The following is a 24,927-nucleotide window of genomic DNA, read 5'->3' as shown; positions in this document are numbered from 1 at the left end:
AAATGAAGCAGAGAGGAAAAAGGAAAAAAGAATTAAAAGAAATGAGCACAACTTCAGGGATCTCTGGGACAATGTTAAATGCCCCAATATTAGAATCATAGGAGTCCCAGAAGAAGAACAAAAAGAAAGGCCATGAGAAAATATTTGAGGAGATAATAGTTGAAAACTTCCCTAAAATGGGGAAGGAAATAGTCACCCAAGTCCAAGAAACCCAGAGAGTCCCAAACAGGATAAACCCAAGGCGAAACACCCCAAGACACTTATTAATCAAATTAACAAAGATCAAACACAAAGAACAAATATTAAAAGCAGCAAGGGAAAAACAACAAATAAAACACAAGGGGATTCCCATAAGGGTAACAGCTGATCTTTCAATAGAAACTCTTCAGGCCAGAAGGGAATGGCAGGACATACTTAAAGTGATGAAAGAGAAAAACCTAAAACCCAGATTACTTGTACCAAGCAAGGATCTCATTCAAATATGAAGGAGAATTCAAAAGCTTTACAGACAAGCAAAAGCTGAGAGAATTCAGCACCACCAAACCAGCTCTTCAACAAATGCTAAAGGATCTTCTCTAGACAGGAAACACAGAAAGGGTGGATAAACTCGAACCCCAAACAACAAAGTAAATGGCAACGGAATCATACTTATCAATAATTACCTTAAATGTAAATGGGTTGAATGCTCCAACCAAAAGACAAATCCTGGCTGAGTGGATACAAAAACAAGACCCCTATATATGCTGTCTACAAGAGGCCCACCTCAAAACAAGGGACACATACAGACTGAAAGTGAAGGACTGGGAAAAATATTTCTCTCAAATGGAGACCAAAAGAAAGCAGGAGTAGCAATACTCGTATCAGATAAAATAGACTTTAAAATAAAGGCTGTGAAAATATACAAAGAAGGACACTACTTAATAACTTAAGGATCAATCCAAGAAGATATAACAATTATAAATATATATGCACCTAACATAGGAGCACCACAATATGTAAGGCAAATGCTAACAAGCATGAAAGGGGAAATTAACAATAACACAATAATAGTGGCAGACTTTACTACCCCACTCACACCTATGGATAGATCAACTAAACAGAAAATTAACAAGGAAACACAAACTTTAAATGATACAATGGACCAGTTACACCTAATTGATATCTATAGGACATTTCGCCTCAAAACAATGAATTTCACCTTTTTTTCAAGTGCACACGGAACTTTCTCCAGGATAGATCACATCCTGGGCCATAAATCTAGCCTCGGTAAATTTAAAAAAAGTGAAATCATTCCAAGCATCTTTTCTGACCACAACACAGTAAGATTAGAAGTCAATTATAGGAAAAAAACTATTAAAAATTCCAACATATGGAGGCTGAACAACACGCTTCTGAATAACCAACAAATCATAGAAGAAATAAAAAAAGAAATCAAAATATGCACAAAAGCAAATTTTTAAAAGTGAACTTTTTCCTGATAAGAATAATCCATGGTAATCAATAATCCAGTTTGATTATATAAAATTTGAAAAACATTGAAAAATTATATAGACGAATAAAAATCACATGTTATCACACATCACAAAGATAGCTATCAAAATATTCTATCTTTTCCAGTCCTATTGAGATATTATTGATTTATAGGACATGTAAGCTAGTGTTTAATGTGATTATGAAACATATAATATTGTGAAATAATTAGTACAATGAGGTTAGTCAAACTTACCATCCCCACATAATTACTCTTTTTTTTCTTGTAAATAAGAATTAAAAGGTATCCTTTTAACAGCTTGCAAGCATATATGAAGCCTTTCCTTCTCAGACAGTAAAGGGGGGATCGTTCCTTCTCCAGGTTCTTTACTGTCTGAGCCATCAGGGAAGTCCCAAGAATACTGGGAAGCATAGCCATTCCCTTCTCCAGGGGATCTTCCCAACCCAGGGATTGAACATGGATCTTCCCACACTATGGGAAGTTTCTTTACCAGCTTTGCTACCAGGGAGGCCCATATATAATTGTTAATTATTGTCACCATGCTGTACATTAGATCCAAAGGACTTATTCATTTTGTAAGTGGAAATTTGTACATTTTGACCAACATCTTCCAATCTCCTCCATCCTGGCTCCTGGTAAGCATCATTCTACCATGTTTCTATGTTTGGCTTTTTAAAATTTCACATATAAGCAAGAACATATAGTATCTGTTTTTCTCTGCCTGACTTACTAGTATAATGCCTTCAAGGTCCATCTATCTTGTTACAAATAGCAGGATTTTCTTCTTATTTATGGCTGAACAACTTTTCCTTATGTATACTACATTTTTCTTCATCCATTGTTCTGTTGGTGGACATTTAGGTTTCCTTCTTGTGGTTTCTGCAAATAAGGCTGCAATGAACACGGGAGGTGGATATCTCCTCCAGGTAGTGATATCATTTCCTTTGGCTATACACCCAGAAATACGTTTGATAGATCATGTGATAGTTTTAGGGCTTCCCAGGTGGCACTAGTGATAAAGAACCCCCTTGCCAGTACGGGAGACATGAGACCCAGATTCGATCCCTGGGTCGGGAAGAACCCCTGGAGAAGAGCATGGCATCCCACTCCAGCGTGCTTGTCTGGAGAATCCCATGGACAGAGGAACCTGAAGGGCTACAGTCCATAGTGTTGCAAAGAGTCAGACACAACCAAAGTAGCTTAGCACATGGTAGTTTTATTCATTTGTTTATTATTATTTTTTCTTTTTTTAATCTACAATTTTATTCATTAAAATAATTTTTTTGGCTGCACAGCTTGCAGGGTCTTTTTTTTTTAAATTTTATTTTTTCATTTATTTTTATTAGTTGGAGGCTAATTACTTTACAATATTGTAGTGGTTTTTGCCATACATTGACATGAATCAGCCATGGATTTACATGTGTTCCCCATCCTGATCCCCCTTCCCACATCCCTCCCCATCCCATCCCTCTGGGTCATCCCAGTGCACCAGCCCTGAGCACTTGTCTCATGCATCCAATCTGGGCTGGTGATCTGTTTTACACTTGATAATATACATGTTTCAATGCTATTCTCTCAGATCATCCCACCCTCACCTTCTCCCACAGAGTCCAAAAGTCTGTTCTATACATCTGTGTCTCTTTTTCTGTCTTGCATATAGGGTTATCGTTACCATCTTTCTAAATTCCATATATATGTGTTAGTATACGGTATTGGTGTTTTTCTTTCTGGCTTACTTCACTCTGTACAATGGGCTCTAGTTTCATCCATCTCGTTAGAACTGATTCAAATGTATTCTTTTTAATGGCTGAGTAATATTCCATTGTGTATATGTACCACAGCTTCCTTATCCATTCATCTGCTGATGGGCATCTAGGTTGCTTCCATGTCCCCGGCTATGATAAACAGTGCTGCGATGAACATTGGGGTGCATGTGTCTCTTTCAGATCTGGTTTCCTCAGTGTGTATGCCCAGGAGTGGGATTGCTGGGTCATATGGCAGTTCTATTTCCAGTTTTTTAAGAAATCTCCACACTGTTCTCCATAGCGGCTGTACTAGTTTGCATTCCCACCAACAGTGTAAGAGGGTTCCCTTTTCTCCACACCCTCTCCAGCATTTATTGCTTGTAGACTTTTGGATAGAAACCATTCCGACTGTCATGTAGTGGTACCTTACTGTGGTTTTGATTTGCATTTCTCTAATAATGAGTGATGTTGAGCATCTTTTCATGTGTTTTTTAGCCACCTGTATTTCTTCTTTGGAGAAATGTCTGTTTAGTTCTTTGGCCTATTTTTTGATTGGGTCATTTATTTTTCTGGAATTGAGCTTCAGGAGTTGCTTGTATATTTATATGCACAGAAATGCATGAAAATGAAAACACAACAACCTAAAACCTATGGGACACTGTAAAAGCAGTGCTAAGGGGGAAGGTTCATAGCATTACAGGCTTACCTCAAGAAACAAGAAAAGAGTCAAATAAATAACCTAACTATACATCTAAAGCAACTAGAGAAGGAAGAAATGAAGAACCCCAGGGTTAGTGGAAGGAAAGAAATTTTAAAAATTAGGGCAGAAATAAACACAAAAGAAACAAAAGAGACCATAGCAAAAACCAACAAAACTAAAAGCTGGCTTTTTGTTTATTTTTTTTGAAGAGCATTCATAGTTTTTTGTGGTGGCTGTACCAATTTACTTTTTATCAACTCTACATAATGGTTCCTTTTTTTCTATAGCTATAAACTCATCAATAGTTGTTGTCTCTTGTCTTTTTGATAGTAGCCATTCTAACAGGTGTGAGGGTCATATGTATGTCTTCTTTGTAAAAATGCTTATTCAGATATTCAATTATTTTTAATTATATTGTTAGTTTTTTGCCATTGAGTTGTATGAGTTATTTATAAAGGTTGTATATTAACCCTTTATCAGATATGTTTTGAATTTTTTTAAAAAACAATACCATTCAGTAGGTTAGGTTTTCATCTTGCTGGTGATCTCCTTCGCTGTGCACAAGCTTTTAGATATTATGTGGTCCCACTTATTTATTTTTTCTTTTATTGCTTTTGCCTTTAGCATCAGATTAAAGAAGTCATCACCTAGACTTATGTCAATGGGATTACTGCTTATGTTCTCTTCTAGAAGTTTTATGGTTTCAGGCCTTATATTTAAGTCTTTAACCCATTTTGAGTTAATTTTTGTGTATGGTATGATATAATGGTCATTTCACATGTGGCTGTGCAGTTTTCCCAACACCATTTATTGAAGAGATTGTCCTTTCCCCACTGTATATTCCTGGGTCCCTTGTTAATAATTAATTAACTGTATATGCAAGCATTTATTTTTTGGCTCTCAGTTCTGATTATTGATCTGTGCCTTTCTTCATGTTAACACCATACTGTTTTAGTTCCTATAGCTTTGTAATATATTATGAAATCAGGCAGTGTGGTGTCTCCTGGCTTGTCCTTCTTTCTCAATACTGCTTTTGCTCTTTGGGTGTGTGTTTCCATAAATTTCAGTATTATCTGTTCTATTTCCTTGAAAAAAAATCACAGGAATTTTGGTAGAGATTGCATTGAATCTATAGATCGCTTTGGGTAGTGTAGACAATTAAGCAATATTGATTCATCCACTATATGACTGACGTAATTTTTTTCATTTATTTGTGTCTTCTTCAATGTCTTTCATTAATATATTATAGTTTGCAATATACAGGTCTTTCACCTCTTTGGTTAAATTTATCCCTAGGTGTTTTATTCTTTTTGATGCAGTTATGTGTGTACGTGTTAGTTGCTCAGTCGTGTCCAACTTTTTGTGACCCCATGGACTGTAGCTCATCAAGCTCCTCTGTCCAAGGGATTCTCCAGGCAAGAATACTGAAGTAGGTTGCCACTTCCTTCTCCAGAATGCAGTTATATGAGGGATTGTTTTCTTAATTTCTCTTTTTGATAAGTGTTATTAATGTATACAAACACAGCATTTTTGTATACTGATTTTTAATTCCGCAACTTTACTGAATTTGTTTATCATTTCTAACAGTTTCTTGATGGAGTCATTAGAGTTTTCTATATATAATATTTTGTCATCTGCAAATAGTGACATTTTTACTTCTTCTTTTCTAATTTTGATGACTTTTACTTCTTTTTATTTCCTGACTGCTCTAGCCAGAACTTCCAATACTATGTTGAATAAAAGTGATGACAGTGGGCATCCTTGTTTTTTTCTTGACTTTAGACTGAAAACTTTCAGCTTTTCACTGTTAAGTATAATGTCAGCTGTGTGCTTGTCGTACACATATGGCCTTTATTATGTTGAGGTACATTCCATCTATATTTAGTTTGCTGAGAGTTTTAAAAGTCATAAATGAATATTAACTTTTATCAGAAGCTTCATATGTATCTATTGAGATGATCCTATAAACATTATTCTTCAATTTGGTGAAGTGGTATATCACATTGATTGAATTGTGAATATTGAACCATCCTTGAAATCTTGGGATAAATCCTACTTGATAAATCCTACTTTTAATGTATTGCTGAATTCAGTTTGCTAATATTTTGTTGAGGACTTTTGCATCTATGTTCATCAGTGATACTGACTCACAACTTTCTTTTTCTGTAATATCTTTGTCTGATTTTGGTGTCAGGGTGCTGTTTACCCTGCAGAATGAGTTCAGAAGCTTTTCTCCCACTTTGACTTTTTGGAATAGTTTGAGAAGGATAGTTGTTAACTCGTCTTTAAATGTTTGGTAGAAGTCACTTGTGAAGTATTTTGGTCTTGGACTTTTGCTTTTTGGGGTTTTGTTTCATTATTGATACAATTTTATTACTGGTAACTGTTCTGTTCATACTTTATATTTCTTCCTGATACAGTCTTTGGAGATTGCACATTTGTAGGAATTTGTTCATTTCTTCTAGACTGTCCATTCTATTAGTGTAAAGTTGTTTGCATTATGCTCTTCTGATCCTTGCTATTTCTGTGGTGTCAGTTGTAACTTCTTTTTCATTTCTTATTTCTTATTTGTGCCTACATTCTTTTCTTGATGAGTCTGGCTAAAAGTTTACCCATTTGGTTTCTTTTTAAAGACCAAGCTGTCATTTCATTGATCTTTTATATTGTCTTTTTAGTCTCTATTTTCTGCTCTGTTCTTTATTATTCTTTCATTCTAACTTTGGGTTTTGTATGTACTTTTTTTTAGTTTCTTCAGGTATAAAGTTAGGTTGTTTATTTGAACTTTTCCTTGTTTCCTGTAGTAGGCTTGTAGTGCTATAAACTTCCTTCTTAGAACTGGTTTTGCTGCATCCCATGAATTATGAATCATTGTATTTTCACTTGTCTCCAAGTAGTTTTTGATTTCTTTTTAAATTTCTTCAGTGACTCTTGTTGATTAGTAGCATGTTGTTTAGTCTCCACATACTTGTGTGTTCTTTTTTTCTGTAGTTTTTTTCTTGTAGTTGATTTCTAATCTCATAACATTGTGGTCAGAAAAAGATGCTTGGTTTGATTTCAGTTTCCTTAAATTTGCTGAGACTTGTTTTGTGGCTAGAATATTATCTGTCCTGGAGAATGCTTCATGCACAGTTGAAAATAATGTGTATTCTGTTACTTTGGGATGGAATGTTCTATGTAGATCTATACATCCATCTGATCTAATGTGCTATTTAAGGTCAGTGTATCCTTATTGATTTTCTACCTGGATGATTTTTTCATTGATGTAAATGTGGTGTTAGAGTCCCTACTATTACTGTATTACTGTCAGTCTCTCCTTTCATGTGCGTTAATATTTGCTTAGGTTCTCCTCTTTTGGGACAAATGCATTTATTAATACAGCTGTTATATCTCTTCCTAAAATTGATACTTTTATTATTATATAATGTCCTTCTTTGTCTCTTGTTACAGTCTTCATTTTAAAGTATATTTTGTCTTATGCAAGTATTGCTACCCTAGCTTCTTTTTGTTTTCACTTGCATGGAATACCTTTTTCCTTCTCTTCATTTTGATTCTGTGTGTATTTAGAGCCTAAGTGAGCCTCTTGCAGACATCATATATATGGATCCTTCTTTCGGGGATATCCATCCGTCACTCTATGTCTTTTGATTGGAGCTTTTAGTGCACTTATAATTACAGTAATTATTTATAGTTATATACTTATTGCCATATAGTTAATTGTTTTGTTGGTTGTTTTTGTAGTTATTATTTATTTATTTTTTGTTTTTTAGCTCTCTTGTCTTATTTGATGACTATCTTTAGTATTATGACTGGATTCTTTTCTCTTTCTGTGTGTAAATCTACTGTAGATTTTTGTCATGTGATTACCATGAGGCTTATATGTATATAAGACATATATATTGGCATTTGTGTATGTGTGTGTGTGTGTGTATATATATATATATGTATCTATATATAAATATAATTTTAAGTTGATGATCTCTAGGTTAAGTGCATTTTAGCAATCCTGCATTTGTATTCTCCCCCCCTCATTATTACTGTTTTTGATATCATATTTTACATCTGATTTGTGTATACCTTCACTAGCTTTGTTTGTAGTGATGCTTCCTAAGGCCCACTTGACTTCACACTTCAGGATGTCTGGCTCTAGGTGAGTGAACACACCATTGTGATTATCTGAGTCATGAAAATCTTTTTTGTACAGTTCTTCTGTGTATTCTTGCCACCTCTTCTTAATATCTTTTGCTTCTGTTAGGTCCATACCATTTCTGTCCTTTATTGAGCCCATCTTTGCATGAAATGTTCCCTTGATACCTCTAATTTTCTTGAAGTGATCTCTAGTCTTTCCCATTCTATTGTTTTCCTCTATTTCTTTGCACTGATTACGGAGGAAGGCTTTCTTATCTGTCCTGGCTATTCTTTGAAACTCTGCATTCAAATGGATATATCTTTCCTTTTCTCCTTTGCTTTTGGCTTCTCTTCACAGCTATTTGTAAGGCCTCCTTAGATAGCCGTTTTGCATTTATTTTTCTTGGGGATAGTCTTGATCCCTGTCTCCTGTACAATGTTACGAACCTCCGTCCATAGTTCATCAGGCACTCTGTCTATCAGATCTAGTCCCTTAAATCTATTTCTCACTTCCACAGTATAATCATAAGGGATTTGATTTAGATCCTACCTGAATGGTCTATTGGTTTCCCCTACTTTCTTCAATTTAAGTCTGAATTTGGCAATAAGGAGTTCATGATCTTAGCCACAGTTAGCTCCTGGTCTTTGCTGACTGTATAGAGCTTCTCCAATTTGGCTGCAAATAATATAATCAATCTGATTTTGGTGTTGACCATCTGGTGATGTCCATATGTAGAGTCGTCTCTTGTGTTGTTGGAAGAGGGTGTTTGCTATGACCAATACATTTTCTTGGCAGAACTCTATAAGCCTTTGCCCTGCTTCATTCTGCACTCCAAGGTCAAATTTGCCTGTTACTCCAGGTGTTTCTTGACTTCATACTTTTGCATTCCAGTCCCCTATAATGAAAAGGACATCTTTTTGGGTGTTAATTCTAGAAGGTCTTGTAGGTCTTCATAGAACCGTTCAGCTTCAGCTTCTTCAGCATTACTGGTAGGGGCATAGACTCAGATTAGTATGATATTGAATGGTTTGCCTTGGAAATGAACAGAGATAATTCTGTCGTTTTTGAGATTGCATCCAAGTATTGCATTTTGGACTCTTTTGTTGACTATGAGGGCTACTTCATTTCTTCTAAGGCATTCTTGCCCACAGTAGTGGATATAATGATCATCTGAGATTCACCCATTCCAGTCCATTTTTGTTCACTGATTCCTAAAATGTCGATGTTCACTCTTGCCATCTCCTGTTTGATCACTTCCAATTTGCCTTGACTCATGGACCTAACATTCCAGGTTCCCATGCAATATTGTTATTTACAGCATTGGACTTTACTTCCATCACCAGACACATCCACGACTGGGTGTTGTTTTTGCTTTGGCTCTGTCTCCATTCTTTCTCGAGTTACTTCTCCACTGATCTCCAGTAGCATACTGGGCACCTACCGACCTAGGGAGTTCATCCTTCAGTGTCCTATCTTTTTGCCTTTTCATACTGTTCATGGGGTTCTCAAGGCAGGAATACTGAAGTGGTTTTCCATTCCCTTCTGCAGTGGACCACATTTTGTCAGAACTCTCCACGATGACCCGTCCATCTTGGGTGGCCCTACACAACAAGGCTCATAGTTTCATTGAGTTAGACAAGGCTGTGATCCATGTGATCAGATTAGTTAGTTTTCTGTGACTGTGATTTTCAGTCTGTCTGCCCTCTGATGGAGAAGGATAAGAGGCTTATGAAAGCTTCCCGATGGGATAGACTGACTGAGGGGGATATTGGGTCTTGTTCTGATGGGCGGGGCCATGCTCAGTAAATCTTTAATACAATTTTCCGTTGATGGACGGAGCTGTGTTCCCTCCCTGTTATTTACCTGGAGCCAAACTATGGTGGAGGTAATGAAGATAATGCTGACATCCCTCAAAATATCCCATGCATGTACTCCTACAGTCCATGCTCCCAACCATGCAGCAAGCCACCACCAACCCATGCCTTTGCTGGAGACTCCTGGACACTCACAGGCAAGTCTCCTGTGGGGTCACTGTTCCTTTCTCCTGGGTCCTGGTGCACAAGGTTTCGTTGTGCCCTCCACGAGTCTATTTCCCAGTCCTATGTAAATTCTGGCAGGTGTATGGTGGAGTTAATGGCGACTGCCTCCAGGAGGACTTATGCCATACCAACACCCAGAGCCCTTGTCCCTGTGGCAGATCACTGCCGACACGTACCTCCACAGGAGACACTCAAACACAGTTCTGTCTCAGTCTCTGTGGGGTCCCTGGGTCCTGGTGCACACAAGGTTTGTTTGAGCCCTCTGAGCATCTCTGGCGGGAATGGGGTTTGATTCTAAATGTGAATTTGCCCCTCCTACTGTCTTGCTGGGGCTTCTCCTTTGCCCTTGGACCTGGGGTATCTCCTCACAGATGCTCCAGTGCCTACTGTCTTACTGGGGTTTCTCTAACCTTGGACGTGGAGTATCTCCTTTTGGCTGCTCACCACTCCTTTGATTGTGTGGATCACGATAAACTGTGGAAAATTCTGAAAGAGATGGGAATACCAGACCACCTGACCTGCCTCTTGAGAAATCTGTATGCAGGTCAGGAAGCAGCAGTTAGAACTGGACATGGAACAACAGACTGGTTCCAAATAGGAAAAGGAGTACGTCAAGGCTGTATATTGTCACCCTGCTTATTTAACTTATATGCAGAGTACATCATGAGAAACGCTGGGCTGGTTGAAGCACAAGCTGGAATCAAGATTGCTGGGAGAAGTATCAATAACCTCAGATATGCAGATGACACCACCCTTTTGGCAGAAAGTGAGGAAGGACTAAAGAGCCTCTTGATGAAAGTGAAAGAGGAGAGTGAAAAAGTTGGCTTAAAGCTCAACATTCAGAAAACTAAGATCATGGCATCTGGTCACATCACCTCATGGCAAATAGATGGGGAGACAGTGGAAACAGTGGCTGACTTTATTTTGGGGGGGCTCCAAAATCACTGCAGATGGTGACTGCAGCCATGAAATTAAAAGACGCTTACTCCTTGGAAGGAAAGTTATGACCAAACTAGACAGCATATTAAAAAGCAGAGACATTACTTTGCCAACAGAGGTTCATCTCGTCAAAGCTATGGTTTTTCCAGTAGCCATGTATGGATGTGAGAGTTGGACTCTAAAGAAAGCTGAGAGCTGAAGAATTGATGCTTTTGAACTGTGGTGTTGGAGAAGACTCTTGAGAGTCCCTTGGACTGCAAGGAGATCCAACCAGTCCATCTTAAAGGAAATCAGTCCTGAATGTTCATTGGAAGGACTGATGTTCAAGCTGAAACTTTGATACTTTGGCCACGTGATGCAAAGAGCTGACTCATTGAAAAGACCCTGATGCTGGGAATGATTGAAGGCGAGAGGAGAAGGGGAAAACAGAGGATGAGATGATTGGATGGCATCACTGACTCAATGGACATGAGTTTGAGTAAACTCCGGGAGGTGGTGATGGACAGGGAGGCCTGGCGTGCTGCAGTCCATGGGGTCGCAGAGAGTCGGACATAACTGAGCAACTGAACTGAACTGAACTAACTACTTATTGTGAATATAGATTTTTTTTTTTACTACTTTTGTCTTTTACCTTTCTTCCTAGCTTTGTGTATGGATGATTTCCTATCTTTTCTATATATCTGCCTTTGCTGATTAGGTTTTTCCTTTTGTAGTTTTTATATTTCTAGTTGTGGTCTTTTCTTATTTTGCTTAGAGAAGTTCCTTTAATATTTATTGTAAAGCTCATTTGTTGGTGCTGAACTGTTTTAGAACCTGCTTGTCTATAAAACTTTTGATTTCTCCTTCAAATCTGAGTGAGAGCCTTACCAGGTAACACATTCTTGGTTGTAGGATTTCCGCTTTCATCACTTTGTCATGCCACACCCTCTGACCAACAATTTCTGCTGAAAAATCAACTGATAGTCTTATGTGATTTCCTCTGCACATAACTTGTTGCCTTTTCCTTATTGCTTTTAATAGTCTCTTTTTATCTTTAATTTTTTCTGTTTTAATTACTGTATGTCTTGGTGTAATTTTCTTTGGGTTATCATCCTTGGTACTCTGTTCTTTCTGGAACTGGATGCATGTGACATTTTTCAGATTAGGGAACTTTTCAGCTATTATGTCTTCAAGTATATTCTATAACCCTTTCTCTTTTGGGACCCCCTGTAATGTGAATGCTAGTATGCTTGATGTTGTCTCAGAAGTCTCTTAAAAGGTCTTAATTTAAATATTTTTCTTTTGTCTATTAAGCTTGAGTGATTTCCACTCTTCTCTTTCCCTGTTTGCTAATTTTTTTTTTTTGTAGCATCTAATCTATTATTGACTCCTTATAGTGTAATTTTTAGTTCAGTTATGTTTTTCAGTTCTGTTTGGTTCTTTTTAAAAAAATATTTGTTCAATATCTCACTGTGTTCATGCATTTTTTCTTCTGAACTAAAAATTGTACTATAAGGAATCAACATAGGTTAGAACATTTAATGTTCATAGACCCTGTTCAGTTTAAATATATAAAGATGTACTTTACTATTTTTATTCCTAAATAGTATCCCTTCATGTAGATAGACTATAATTTATTTAGTCAATATAATGTAGTAGTCAAGATCAGGGACCTTAGAATCTGACTCCAACATTTGAATCATAGGTCTGCCCACTTAATAGCTATGTGACCTGGGGCAAGTTTATTAACTTATCAGTGTTGCAGTTTCCTGGGAATAATAATGATATCTGTATACTAGCATTTGCAGGTTACTTTTTGCGACTTGACTTGCACACTTGTTCTAGAGGACAGCCTAGATTAGGTACATCTTGCCTCAATCTTATGATGAGTGCTATAGATAAAACAGATCAGGAAGGAGTGAGGAGTATTAAAGGATGCAGTATTAAATAGGGGGGATAGGAAGACAAAATTTGTGCAAAGACTTGAAGAAAGTAAGGGGATGAGACATATAGATGCTGGAATAAGAGAATTCTAGGCAGAAACAAAGACTCTGAGGCAGGAGCATGACTGCTGTGTTAAAGGTATAGCAAAAAGCCCAGTTGCCCTAGAGTGAATTAAGGAAAGAAGGGAGTGTGGGAGATGGGGTCAGGTGGTGTATGGCCTTACAGGAAAAGTGGGAGTGAAAGAAGAATACTCAGCTAAGGAGTAATGAAACGAAACATGCTTGCAGGGATCCTGATACTTGATACTCTTGATGGTATTTTGTGAATAGTCCTTAAGGGACCAAGAACAGAAACAGAGAGACTGTGAGACTACTGCAGTAGTGCAGACAAGAGATGATGGTCATATTGGATCAAGTGGGTAGTGAGAGGTAGTTATATTATGTGTATGTGTTTATATATACCATGAAAAGATAATCAGTATTTAATGAGAGAGTTTGGGGTATAAAAAAAGAATGAAGTCAAGGGTGACACCAAGGTTTGGTAGCCAGAACAAAAGGAAGGAGAGAGGTAATATTTACTGACTGGGTGTATATGGAAAGTATGCTTAGCGAGTTCAAATTTAAACATTCTAGACATCCAAATGAAGATGTCATGTAAGTAATAGATATTTTAGGTAGACAATGTGGTTAAAAGAATAAGAGAATGGAATACAAGAAACTTAATGAGGATTATCTCAAAGGCACATGGTGATTGGTTGGGTGTCTGGGATGAGGGAAAAGGAGTCAAAATGAATGAAATTATGATTCCCTGTGACACAAACCATTTACACTCAGGAGACTTTGTGGAAGTACTTAATATCTGTGGATTATATGTCTTCATCTGTATGATAGAGATATTTGCTCACAGAATTTTTTTTCACACTTTATTTTTTTAATTTATTTTTATTAGTTGGAGGCTAATTACTTTACAATATTGTTGGCTGCTATCCGAAAATGTATGGCTCACAGAATTTCTAAAGGCATAAATGAGAGACTTACGGAAAGTTTATTGAATGTTGAATGATTTTATGAATAACATTGCAAAAGGGAAGCTGGTCTGAAGATGAGGTGATGACATCCACACATACCTTACAAGGAAAGACCGAGACCCAAGGGGCAGAAATGTCTTCCCTTAAAATGTCTCATCTGCATCAGAAGTCAAGGTCTCTCATTCTATGTTTCCCACCCACCAAGGCCACATTGTCTACTTCAGGAGTAATTCCTTTTTAACTACCAGCTGCTCCATATCAGTGAGGATACTAAGGCACCTCAGTCAGAGTCTGGGATCCTTGGGAGAGAAAAAAATTGGAGGATATTCCCACCTGAATACTCGAGAATTCCAAGGTCTTCAGTGACTAATGCTGAAGGGGTAAGCTATGAACTTTGTTAGATTAAGGTTTTGCTGTACCACCAACTAGTTTGAGATATTGGTTTTCTGTCCTGCACAATAGGAATAATAATACCAACCTTAGAGTGTAATTGTAAGAATTAGAAGAATAATATTTCTAAAATGCATGGAACAAACCCTGGTTCATTACAGGTTCAGAAGAAACCAGGTCCCTTCATTTTATCTTTTTCTAATTTTGGTGGGGTGGGAATGGCTACTGGATGGTCCCATCTTACAATGCTCTTGGGCTTATGGGCACTGATGCCCAGCCATGATCAGTTACCTGAGATGTCCATGAGGAGATGGAGCCTATCTCTCCCTCAGTTTTCTGCTCCACCTGAGGGACAGGAGATCAGAAATGGTGTCCTATTACAGATCCCCCCCTCCTCCCTCACCTGTTCACCATCCAGCAGGCTCTTAGTATTGCTCACAATGCTCAGGCCCTCAGCAGGGACCACGTTTATACAGTCTGAAGGCAGATATGAGGCAGCTGAACTGAGCTGAGCAAGGAGGAGAACCAAGTGACCCAGGAATCTGGGCCAGATGAGAAGCCACAGCAGCTCACAGTACTAGATTGAGCCCACTTCTGACCCAAGAGCTGGGGCCAAAGGCAGGAAGCAGGGGCTTCCAAGAGGTGAGGACCTCCAGAGAAAGGATAAGCTCCCCCACACCAAAGTGTGGCTGAAACAGGTCTTCGGGCAGTGTGAGGCTATTGGTGGAGTGGGGATATCCCTGCCTCCAACCTCCGGGACAGGTGGGGTTGCTGGAGGTCATCATGTCTATCTTTGATTCCCTGTAGATTCACTACCAGAAAAATCTTCAGCAATCTCTTGTTTGGGGCTCAGTTTGCTGTGTCCCCCTGGGAGTTAGGAAGAAGTGTTGCTTAGACCTTTCACAGACAGAGGGGCGTGTCCTTGTCTCCTTGGCACTGGTTTCCTGTGGCCCCAATACCCTCCTGAGGAAGCCCTAGGTGAATCTAGCAGGGAAGACTCATGAGCAATCTCACGGCTGACTGTGGCAGGGCCTCAGTCATGTGTTTGAAAAGGTCAGTATAGGAGAGACCATGTCTAAACCTCTGTGAACCAGAAAAGCATCATGAAACATGTGGTTAGGAAGAGGGCTTTGGGCAGGATGGTAGGGTTCCAGTAGTGAGGGGTGGGAGCAAGGAGCAGGGAAAGAGAACCATCATTCCCGACAGAGGGATGTGAGTGAGTAAAAAAGAGGCTGACCTAGAGACCGAAGCCAGCAGGACTCTTCAATAGAAGCAACTGGAGAGGTCTGGTTCAGATCTTCCCACAAAATTTACTCTTCCTATCCCCTGGAAGCCTCATCAAGGATGGTCGGAGGATACTGACATCCATCTTCATGACCAAGTACTCCTATCCAAGAAAGTGACAGGCTGGAGCTATTTTTCTAAGAATGCAACTCCTGACTTTGAGGTCCTAGGATTCTTTTCTGAGAAACATAAGTCTTGGAAGGGGGTGAAGGGGTACAGATTCCTCTTTCAACTTTAAAGGAAGGTGGGTTTGGGGCCCTTGGGCCGAGTTGAGGCCAAAGTCCAGGTGAACACAAGTAGCCAAGAATAAGGTATATAATGTACACTACACACTCTTCCCAATACAAGTGTACTGTGGGGCACACAGACTTCGCCCCATGTGAGGCACAGAGAAAGCCTCAGGCCAGTCCTCTGTGGGCTCCCACCTATATGTGCTGCCTCCATGGACCCCCAACTCAGCATCCAACACCAAGGTCCTAACTCCTTCCTCTGTGGCATGGACCATCTCCACACAGTCCCCATGCTTGGAATCGGGTTCTCAGAAAGACACACACCAACCACACACCAGAGGCTGTGGGGATTAACACAGTCAGGAAGGTCCTCTTTGGGAAGCTTCAAGAAGAGAGGGGTCAGAAGTTGAATCAATGGCAGAGGAGGAGGGCTTGTTCTGCAACTGTGAGGATCCTGAGTGGGAGGCAGCTTGGAGGGGCATCAGAGGAAGTTGTAGGACCACATAGGTCCAGGTAACGGTGGTCAGGAGGATCAGAATACAGCAAACTAAAGGCCGTTGGAACTGGACCAGAGAGGTGGAAGAGGCAGGTGTCTGCAGGGATCAAGCTCCTGGTGGAGGTGTCCTAGGAATGTCAGTTCTTCTGTTTCCTCCAATTAAATTATCTTCACAGCATGACCTGGCTTACAGACCTCACTGTAGATAGTAGAGAGAGGTATCCTTTCTTTCAGATGCTGTTCTCTGATAACCTGGGAATGCAAGACAAAGGGTTCCTGAAATGGCTGAGGGATAGAGGAGCCCTAGAAGGACCAGAATAGAACCAGTGGATGACATGCAATGCTTATGAATTCCCCTACGTGGCCAGCATTATATTGATCCCAAGTGCAAATTTTCTTAGTTAACACTGTTGATGGCCTGGAAAGTGTTAAAGAGGCAGTAGGAACAGAAACATCAGTGACAAGATTTGACAAACCCAGGCCAGGCAGTGAGAGACCTGGGAGAGCACAGCGCCCAGCTCTCACCTTGTTCGAGCTCTGTTGAGATTCCTGCTGGCTCAGCTCTGCATACTGGCTGCTATCGTCATCATCATCATCTTGTGATCTTGCACCTGAGAGACAGGCAGAGTGGAGCTTGAATCTGAGCCTTGGAAAACTGTACCCTCATCCACTGCTATGGACACAGACCATGGCCAGACCTACTAAACCCTCTGCAGGGACATTCCCAGGCAACAAACTGTAGGAGAAACGATATCAAGAATACAGTGAGAAAGAGAGGTATGTGGGCATGGAAGGAGAAGGGCAACCTGCCTCTTCCAGTCTCCATCTTCTTCCTACGTGTCTTCCAAAGGTACAGTCCACCTCCGAGGATCAATAACACAGCTGCAACTGCCCCAAGGATGCCTGGCCAGAGGTTAGTATTGGCCTGGTTGGATGAATCTGTTTTCCTCAAACACAGAGGGCAAATAAGTTAAAGTCAAGAGAGAACTTGAGATATTCATTGCCAAAGGAAGATAGACAACAGGTGGAGAAGTCTAAAGAGTCCTGGTTCAGAAGCTGAAGAGGGAGGAGTATAGCAGTTTCATTCCTTCAACCAGGTCCTAAGCTCCTGCTTGGTGACAAGGGGTACTGAGATGAGTAAGATGGGGTGGAGAGGCCTGAGAAAATATCAGTCTGCTAGACAGAGGGATTGCAGTAGAACAGAGCTTTACCCATTGCACAGAGGTCCTCAGGGAAGGCCTCCCAGAGGAGCTGATGCATAAACTGACCTTGAGTGATGAGTAGCAGTTTCCCAGATATTCAAGGTGGGCACAGTATTCCAGGAAGGAGGGATACCACATTTGGGAAATGGCAGCCCCTGGGAGTTGCCAGCACCTTATTGCAGCAGGCAGGACTGGGCAGGGAACAAGATATTGGTGAGGGGGATTAGTGAGGGTTTGTGGGTAATGCTGAGTATTGAAAATTACCTGACACTCTAGCCTTGTGGTAGAGAGGTCCAATTAACAGATGTTTTAAGTGATCCTGAAATTTCAGACCCCTGCACCAAATCATGAAGGATGGTTTACAGACAGTGAGACCGCACACAGGATAAGGTTATTCATTCATTCAATGCAACTTTGATTACATAAACTTTGGCCAGAAGCTTGTGCTTGCACAGGGATTCAAAGGAGAACAAAACGTGGCTCCTGCCTTTATAGTGCTCCTGACCATGGAGGAGACAAATCCAAAACAGATAATCACCACTCAGTATGGGGGTGGCCACAGACACCCAGAGGGAGTCAATGCCTGAAGGCAGGATGGCTACATTATTGCTGGGCTCTGTGCAAAATGAAAAGGCAGACTCCTTGTTAAAAAATTATTAAAATTTCAAGACATCAGTAGGTTTTTAGACAAATTAGCAGATTTTTAGACCAATCATGGGGCCTATCGTAGGGTGTGAATGCATTTTCACATGCCCACATATCTGCAGTGGCTGAGGAGAATCTTCCACGAAGAGTAAAACAGGAGGTCGAGGACACAGGGTGAAGAAGGGCTGATGGTCAAGGAAACAACATGTCCAGAGGTGCAAAAACTTGCAAAAGCAAGGCACATTCTGGAACAACAAACAAGAAATTCAGTGGTAAGTGTATAAATAAGATCAGAAATGTGGACAGAGGAGCCTCTGAGCCCCTCTAGGATATCCCACAGGAAGTCATGGAAGTCAGACTTGAAGAAAAGCCACAAATGACCCAGTGTGATTACTTTCCTAAAGACCATGCTGAATGCACAATGAATGTTGGATAGTGGTGGAGAGAGGTACTCAAAACTACTACTTGGACTAGCAGGGGCAAGCAGTTTAGAGTAGGTCACGGATGTGAGACATGCTGAAAAGCAAAAATAAGTTGGATGTTTTCCCTAGACTCCAGTATGAAGTGGCCAGATAGAAAGCAATGCTAACAAAATGGTGGGAAGAAAAGCTCTGAACCCCCAGGCCTCAGTGCTATCTGAGGTCTGAGAGTGCCTCTCCCCTCTGGCAGATTGCACTCACCATGGACGCAGACTTTCCCAAGGTCGAAGGAGGCAGTTTTATTTCCCACTGGGTTGCTGACCACACAGACGAGGCTGACATTGGACTGGTCTGTAGGCAAGCTGACAGCCAGGATGCGTGAGTTGGAGGCTGGTTCTAATGTCCTTCTCTGCTCCCATTCTTCGGGGAGGCCCTTGTTCTCCCAGGTCACATTCAGGTCTTCTGTGGCCCCAGAGGCTCTGCACTCCAGGGTGACGTTGCACCGGTCTGGTGTGATGGATGCTGACCCCATCAGAATCTGGGGAAAGGGCACAGGCTCTGTGGTAGGAGGCAACAAAAGAATAAAACTTCACAGCTGTGGAAAACATTGCATGCCACAGTTTAATATCTATTACCTCATTGTAGCCAAGGTGTGTAAGGAAGCCTTATAAAGAAAGTGAGTGAGCAAGTGATAGTCGCTCAGTCATGTCTGACTCTCTGCGATCCCATGGACTGTAGCCTGCCAGTCACCTCTGTCCATGGAATTTTCCAGGCAAGAACATTGGAATGGGTTGCCATTTCCTTCTCCTATAAAGAAAGTGGGTGCATTTTATACTTAAAACATAATTTTCCTAACGCTAAATATTCACCAAGAGCTTGGAGTGGGGCCATTGGGTTAGGCCCTATGTAATTTCACTAGATTTCACAAGACTTAAGAATCATCCACAAGAAAATAAAATTTGGATTCCATTTTCTTAGGGCCTATGATTTTTTAAAAATTGGATTTTTCCTAGAAGAGAAAGAAGCTTGTGAACTTGAGACAGAAGAGCTTGTTCTGGTTCATGACCCGTGTCTCCAGCTGAGATGAAGCATGGGGCAGCACAGCTCTTATGGGGAAGGACATCTGGTTAGTTCTAGAAGGCCAGAGAAAGGCACTAGGCTTCCAAAAGTAGAGAGACATTTGTGGGAGATGCAGTGGTAGCAACTAGGAATGACAATTCCATATGTGGTTAGAATATGCCACTGAACTTGTGGTATAGACAGGAAGAAAAGTGATAGATTTACAAGCTGCCTTAGAAATCCCACAGGGACTTATGAGTTGTCTTCTCCATAGAAGGATATTTCCCTATTCAGGGAGGATCTTTAGAAAAAGACAGTGTTCACTACATGGGTTCCTTAAGAAGCATTGCAGTGTAAACTTTCCCTATGCTTTATGTAGCATTTAGGAGCTAAATTGTGGTGTCTTTTCTGAGTGAGACCATTAATGGATTGGCTCTGAGCAAGAAGACAGTGTACAGGGGATAATAACTACACTTGAATTTCCAAATCATGATAGAATAATAGCCCCTCAAAGATGTCCGTGTCTTAATCCCTGGAACCTGTGGCTATGTTACATTACATGAAAAAGGGGAATTAAGGTAGCAGATAGAATTAAGGCTGCTAATCAGTTGACCTTAAAATAGTGAGATTATTCTGAAATATCTGGATGGGCAAAATGCAACCATAAGTTTCCTTGAAAGAGAAAGAAGGCACGGATGCCAGCAAGATGCCAAGGCATATGATTTAATAACTATCCATGGTCAGAAATACCTCTATGAGATCTTCAGAGTTCAGTTGGGGGATTCCAGCACTTTGATGAACCAAAAATCCTAGTTCAGCCACAGGGCAAGTGTAAGAAGAACAGTTTCACTTTACCTCATCACCTTGATCCCACGCCAGCATGACTCAGTGCTGAGAGAGATGCCTCTAGACTGTGACTTTTCCCACAGGAGAAAGAGGGAATGAAGTGACAGTCTAGCTTCCCCATAATTTGTGAGACACTGCCTGGGAAGCTGGCTTCTGTCTCACTGCACCCAGAACAGTGAGGACATTATTCAAAGGTGCATGCATGTGTGCTAAGTCACTTCAGTTGTGTCAGACTCTTTGCAAACCTATGGACTGTAGCCCACTAGGCTCCTCTGTCCATGGGATTCTCCAGGCAAGAATACTGGACTGGACTGCCATGCCCTTCTCCAGGGGATCTTCCCAATCCAGGGATCGAACCCACATCTCTTATGTCTCCTGCATTGGCAGGTGGGTTCTTTACCAAACAAATGTAACTGGAAGGGGATTGCAGCAGCTGGGACACATGGCCCTGAAAACCATTTCTCACATATACCCACAGATGGTGGTCAATGCAACCCTATACCCAGAACCTCACTTACTCCTGCAGCCAGCATCCCACATGCCTCTACAGCTGAAGCCTCACATTTTGTTGAGCTTTACAGTGAATGTCTCCCTGCTCCCCCCCCCACCCCCCAAAGCCAGCTCTAAAATACTGGAAGAAGAGACTGCTTATTCAAATACACAGACACCAGTGCAAGGCTACTAGAATGGAGGATCAGGGAAACATGGCAATACCAAAGGAGCAAAACTAACTCCAATAACAAACCTCAAAGAAATAGAGATCTAGAAAATGCCTAACAAAGAATTCAATATAATAATGTTAAATAAGCTCAGCAAGCTACCAAATAACACAGACAGACCACTAAGTAAAATTTGGAAAACAATTTGTGACCAAAATGAGAAGTCCAACACAGAGATGGGAACCATTCAGAAGAACCAAACAGAAATTCTGGAACTAAAGATATGACTGTGTTAAAAATTCAATAAAGGGTCTCATCAGCAGACTTGATCAAGCATAAGAAACAACCAGCAAAGTCAAAGATAGAGCATTTGAAATTATACGGTCAGGGCAGGAAAAGTAAAAAGAGTGAAAAAAGTTTATGGGATACCACAGGAAAATCAATACACACATTATGGGAGTTCCAAAGAGAAGACAAAGAAAAAAAGTAGAAAGCTTATTTAAAGAAATTATGGCTGAAAAATTCCTAAGTTTGGGCAAGTAAATGTACATTCAGATTCATGAAGCCCGAAGGTTCCATGATGGTTTAATCAAAGAAGTGTAAGTCAAGACATGTAATAATTGAATATTCAAAAGTCAAAGAGAAAGACAGACTTTTGAATATAGCAAGAGAAAAGCATCATATACAAGGGAATCTCTATAAGAATATCATCAAAGGAAGAGGAGGAAAAGAAGGAGGAGGATGGAGAAGGGCGAAGAGAAGAAATAGCAGCACCAGCTAACACCTATGGTCATCAATCCTCCAGGGTTGTTTTAAGAGCTTTACATGTATTAGCTTATTACAAAAACTCTAGTGAAAGATACTCTAGTGAAAGAGGACACTTAGGCACACCCAAATTGAGTAAACAGAGATCCCATGGCCAATAGCAGCAGAGTCAGGAAGGTTATTCTTGAGGTTACCAACAAGACAGTGTTCATGTCCTTAGATGTTTTGTTAATGTCTCTTAGTACTATTATTGAGTTCTCGAGCATGGTCACCTCTAGAAGTGGTGCACCATTAAGGCCAGAGTGGGGGAGATGCAGAAGGATTTTCACTCAGAATGGGCAGAAGAAAGTGAGACTGCCATAAAAATTTGTTGACAATTGCTTTAAGCAACATGACATGGCTTGGAGAGTTTGGTAATTAGCATTGACAAAAGTATCCCTTTATTATGAGAGATACTTTTGACTGAGTAAGGGGTATGGTCAGTATTCTTTTCTACAATCATAGTTACAGCCACCAGCCACCAGAAGTCTTTGCAGGTGACAAAAAAGCATGGGGAAGATGTCATTTGTTTAGCCTCTCTACATACCTGAATGACAGCTTCAACATCAGAACTTCTGTAGCTATAATGCAAGCTCTTGGAAGGGCGGGGCCATTTAGTCTTTGCCTGCACAGTGTCTAGAACTCAGCAGTCATTTAGATATATGACCTAATATTCATTTAGGAAGAATGATTATTAAGAGCCAATAAACCACATAAACCTCTGGCCTCTAGGCTTCGGGGATCAGAAAGGCTAGTGCTCTGGGTCCAGGCTCTGCCACTTCCTGGCTGGGTGATTACAGAAATCACTTAAGCATTCTAAACCTCAATTTCCTTACTTATAGAAAGAGAGAATTACAGCATATATTTCTTGGAGATATTTTGAAGATACGATTATGAGGTAAGAATTGAGAGTATGAACTGTGGAACAGACTTGCAAGGATTTTGAACTTTTGCCCTCTCCCTTAATTAGATATATGATCCTGGAGAAATTGTCTAAACTCACTGCATCTCAGTTTTCTCATCTGAAAAATGTGATAATAATAGTACTTACCTCATGGGATTTTTGTGAGGACTAAGTTAATACATATAAAGTGCTGAGAACAGTGTCTGGCATATAGGAAGTTCTGTTTAAATGTTCAGTCATAGAACGCTTTTAAAGCTCATGGCACACTGGGAATGCTCAATTAGTGGTTGCTATAGTGTATTTCACTGGTAATAGTCAACATAGGCTGAAAGGAGGGGGCATCTACTGCGAAATGTGAATGAATTGCAAATTGCTACAAGTTATGATTTTAATAGTGCTACTGTCTGTTTCCTGTTAGTGACACTCTAAACTGTTCGCTCATCAAAAAAAAAAAAAAAAAAAAAATCACCAGATTTCTCAGCAGAAACCTTATAGACCAAGGAAGAATGGAATGATGTATTCAAAGTACTGAAAAAACCCCACTGGCAACCAAGATTATTACACCTTGTAAGAAAGTCCTTTAAAAAAGAAGAAGAGATAATGACTCTACAAGACAAGCAAAAATTGAGACAGTTTTTCATCATTTAAACCTCACTTATAAGATATGCCAAAGGGAGCTCTTAATGTTGAAATAAAAAAATGCTAAAAGCATATAAAATAATATAAAAGTATAAGTATCACTGACAATATAGTTAAATATAATATGCAATGTTGCAATAATATGTAATTATGGTGCATGTCACTTTTTAACTTTGATATAACAGTTAAAGACAAAAGTATTCAGAATAACTATAATAGAAACATATGTTAATGAGTACAAGATATAAAAAAATTTAAATTGTGACATAATAACATAAAATATGTCTGTGTGTGGGTAGAAGTAAAAGTGCAGAGTTTTTGTATGTGATTGAAATTAAATTAGTTGTTCAAAATAGGCTATTATAAATATGTTTTATCTAAGCTGCATGGTAACCACAAAAAGTATACCTAAAAAAGATACATGCAAGAATAAGAGAAAGAAATCAAAGCACATTAATATAGAAAAATCATCAAATTGCAAGGGAAGACAGTAAGGGAGGAAGAATGGGACAAAATAACTACAAAATAGAAAACAATTAAACAAAATGACAATTATAAATAAATGGGACCTAATTAAACTTAAAAGCTTTTGCACAGCAAAGGAAACCACAATCAAGATGAAAAAAGCCCTCAGAATGGGAGAAAATATTTGCAAATGAAGCAAGAAAAGACTAATCTTCAAAATATACAAGCAGCTCATGCAGCTGAAAAAAAATCAATCAAAAAACGGCAGAAGACCTAAATACATGTTTCTGCAAAGAAGACATACGCATGACCAAGAAACACATGAAAAGATGCTGAACTTTGCTCATTACTAGAGAAATGCAACTCAAAACTGTCATGAGGTATCACCTCACACAGGTCAGAAGGACCATCATAAAAAATCTACAGAAAATAAATTCTGGAGAGGGTGTGGAGAACTTGCATGGTTGGTGGGAATGTAAATTGATGCAACCACTATGGAGAACAGTATGGAGATTCCCTAAAAACTATAAATACAACTATCATATGACCCAGCAATTCCACTACTGGGCACACACCCAAGAAAACCATAATTCAAAAAGACCCATGTCTTTTGGATGTGGCTTTTTTCACTTGTAAAAGTACATTTATGAAAAAAAAACACATTTATGATTCATCCATCTGTTGCATGCATCAAGTATGTTACTTTAATTGCCAACTAGAATTCCATTGTATAGATATAACATAGCTTTTAAAAATTTCATTTGTTTTTGATAATTGTCTTTTAGCAAAACATCTTGGTTGTTGCTAGTTTGGAGTGATTATGAGTAAAGCTACCCTAAACCCAGATAATCACAATGGTGTGATCACTCACATAGAGCCAGACATCCTGGAATG

General features: G+C 39.7%; 1 protein-coding gene across 8 annotated transcripts in view; it reads right to left on the bottom strand.

Annotated features, from left to right (window-relative positions):
- Positions 1 to 14,007: 14,007 nt before the first annotated feature.
- Positions 14,008 to 24,927, bottom strand: part of LOC122431664 (SLAM family member 5-like) — a 28,669-nt gene continuing 17,749 nt past the window's right edge. For 4 of the 8 annotated variants that reach the window (XM_043452949.1, XM_043452940.1, XM_043452968.1 and 1 more), the window contains 4 exons: positions 18,919 to 19,215; positions 17,202 to 17,330; positions 16,917 to 17,002; positions 14,008 to 16,643 (listed from right to left, as the gene is read on the bottom strand). In XM_043452949.1, coding sequence (XP_043308884.1) covers positions 16,551 to 16,643; positions 16,917 to 17,002; positions 17,202 to 17,330; positions 18,919 to 19,215 — 605 coding nt within the window. In that variant the 3' untranslated portion in view covers positions 14,008 to 16,550. The other 4 variants (XM_043452994.1, XR_006266593.1, XM_043452983.1 and 1 more) reach the window with 4 other exon arrangements.

Source organism: Cervus canadensis, chromosome 2 (assembly GCF_019320065.1).
Source record: "Cervus canadensis isolate Bull #8, Minnesota chromosome 2, ASM1932006v1, whole genome shotgun sequence".
NCBI classification, from domain to species: Eukaryota; Metazoa; Chordata; class Mammalia; order Artiodactyla; family Cervidae; genus Cervus; species Cervus canadensis.
This window is presented reverse-complemented; position numbering and strand designations above follow the sequence as displayed.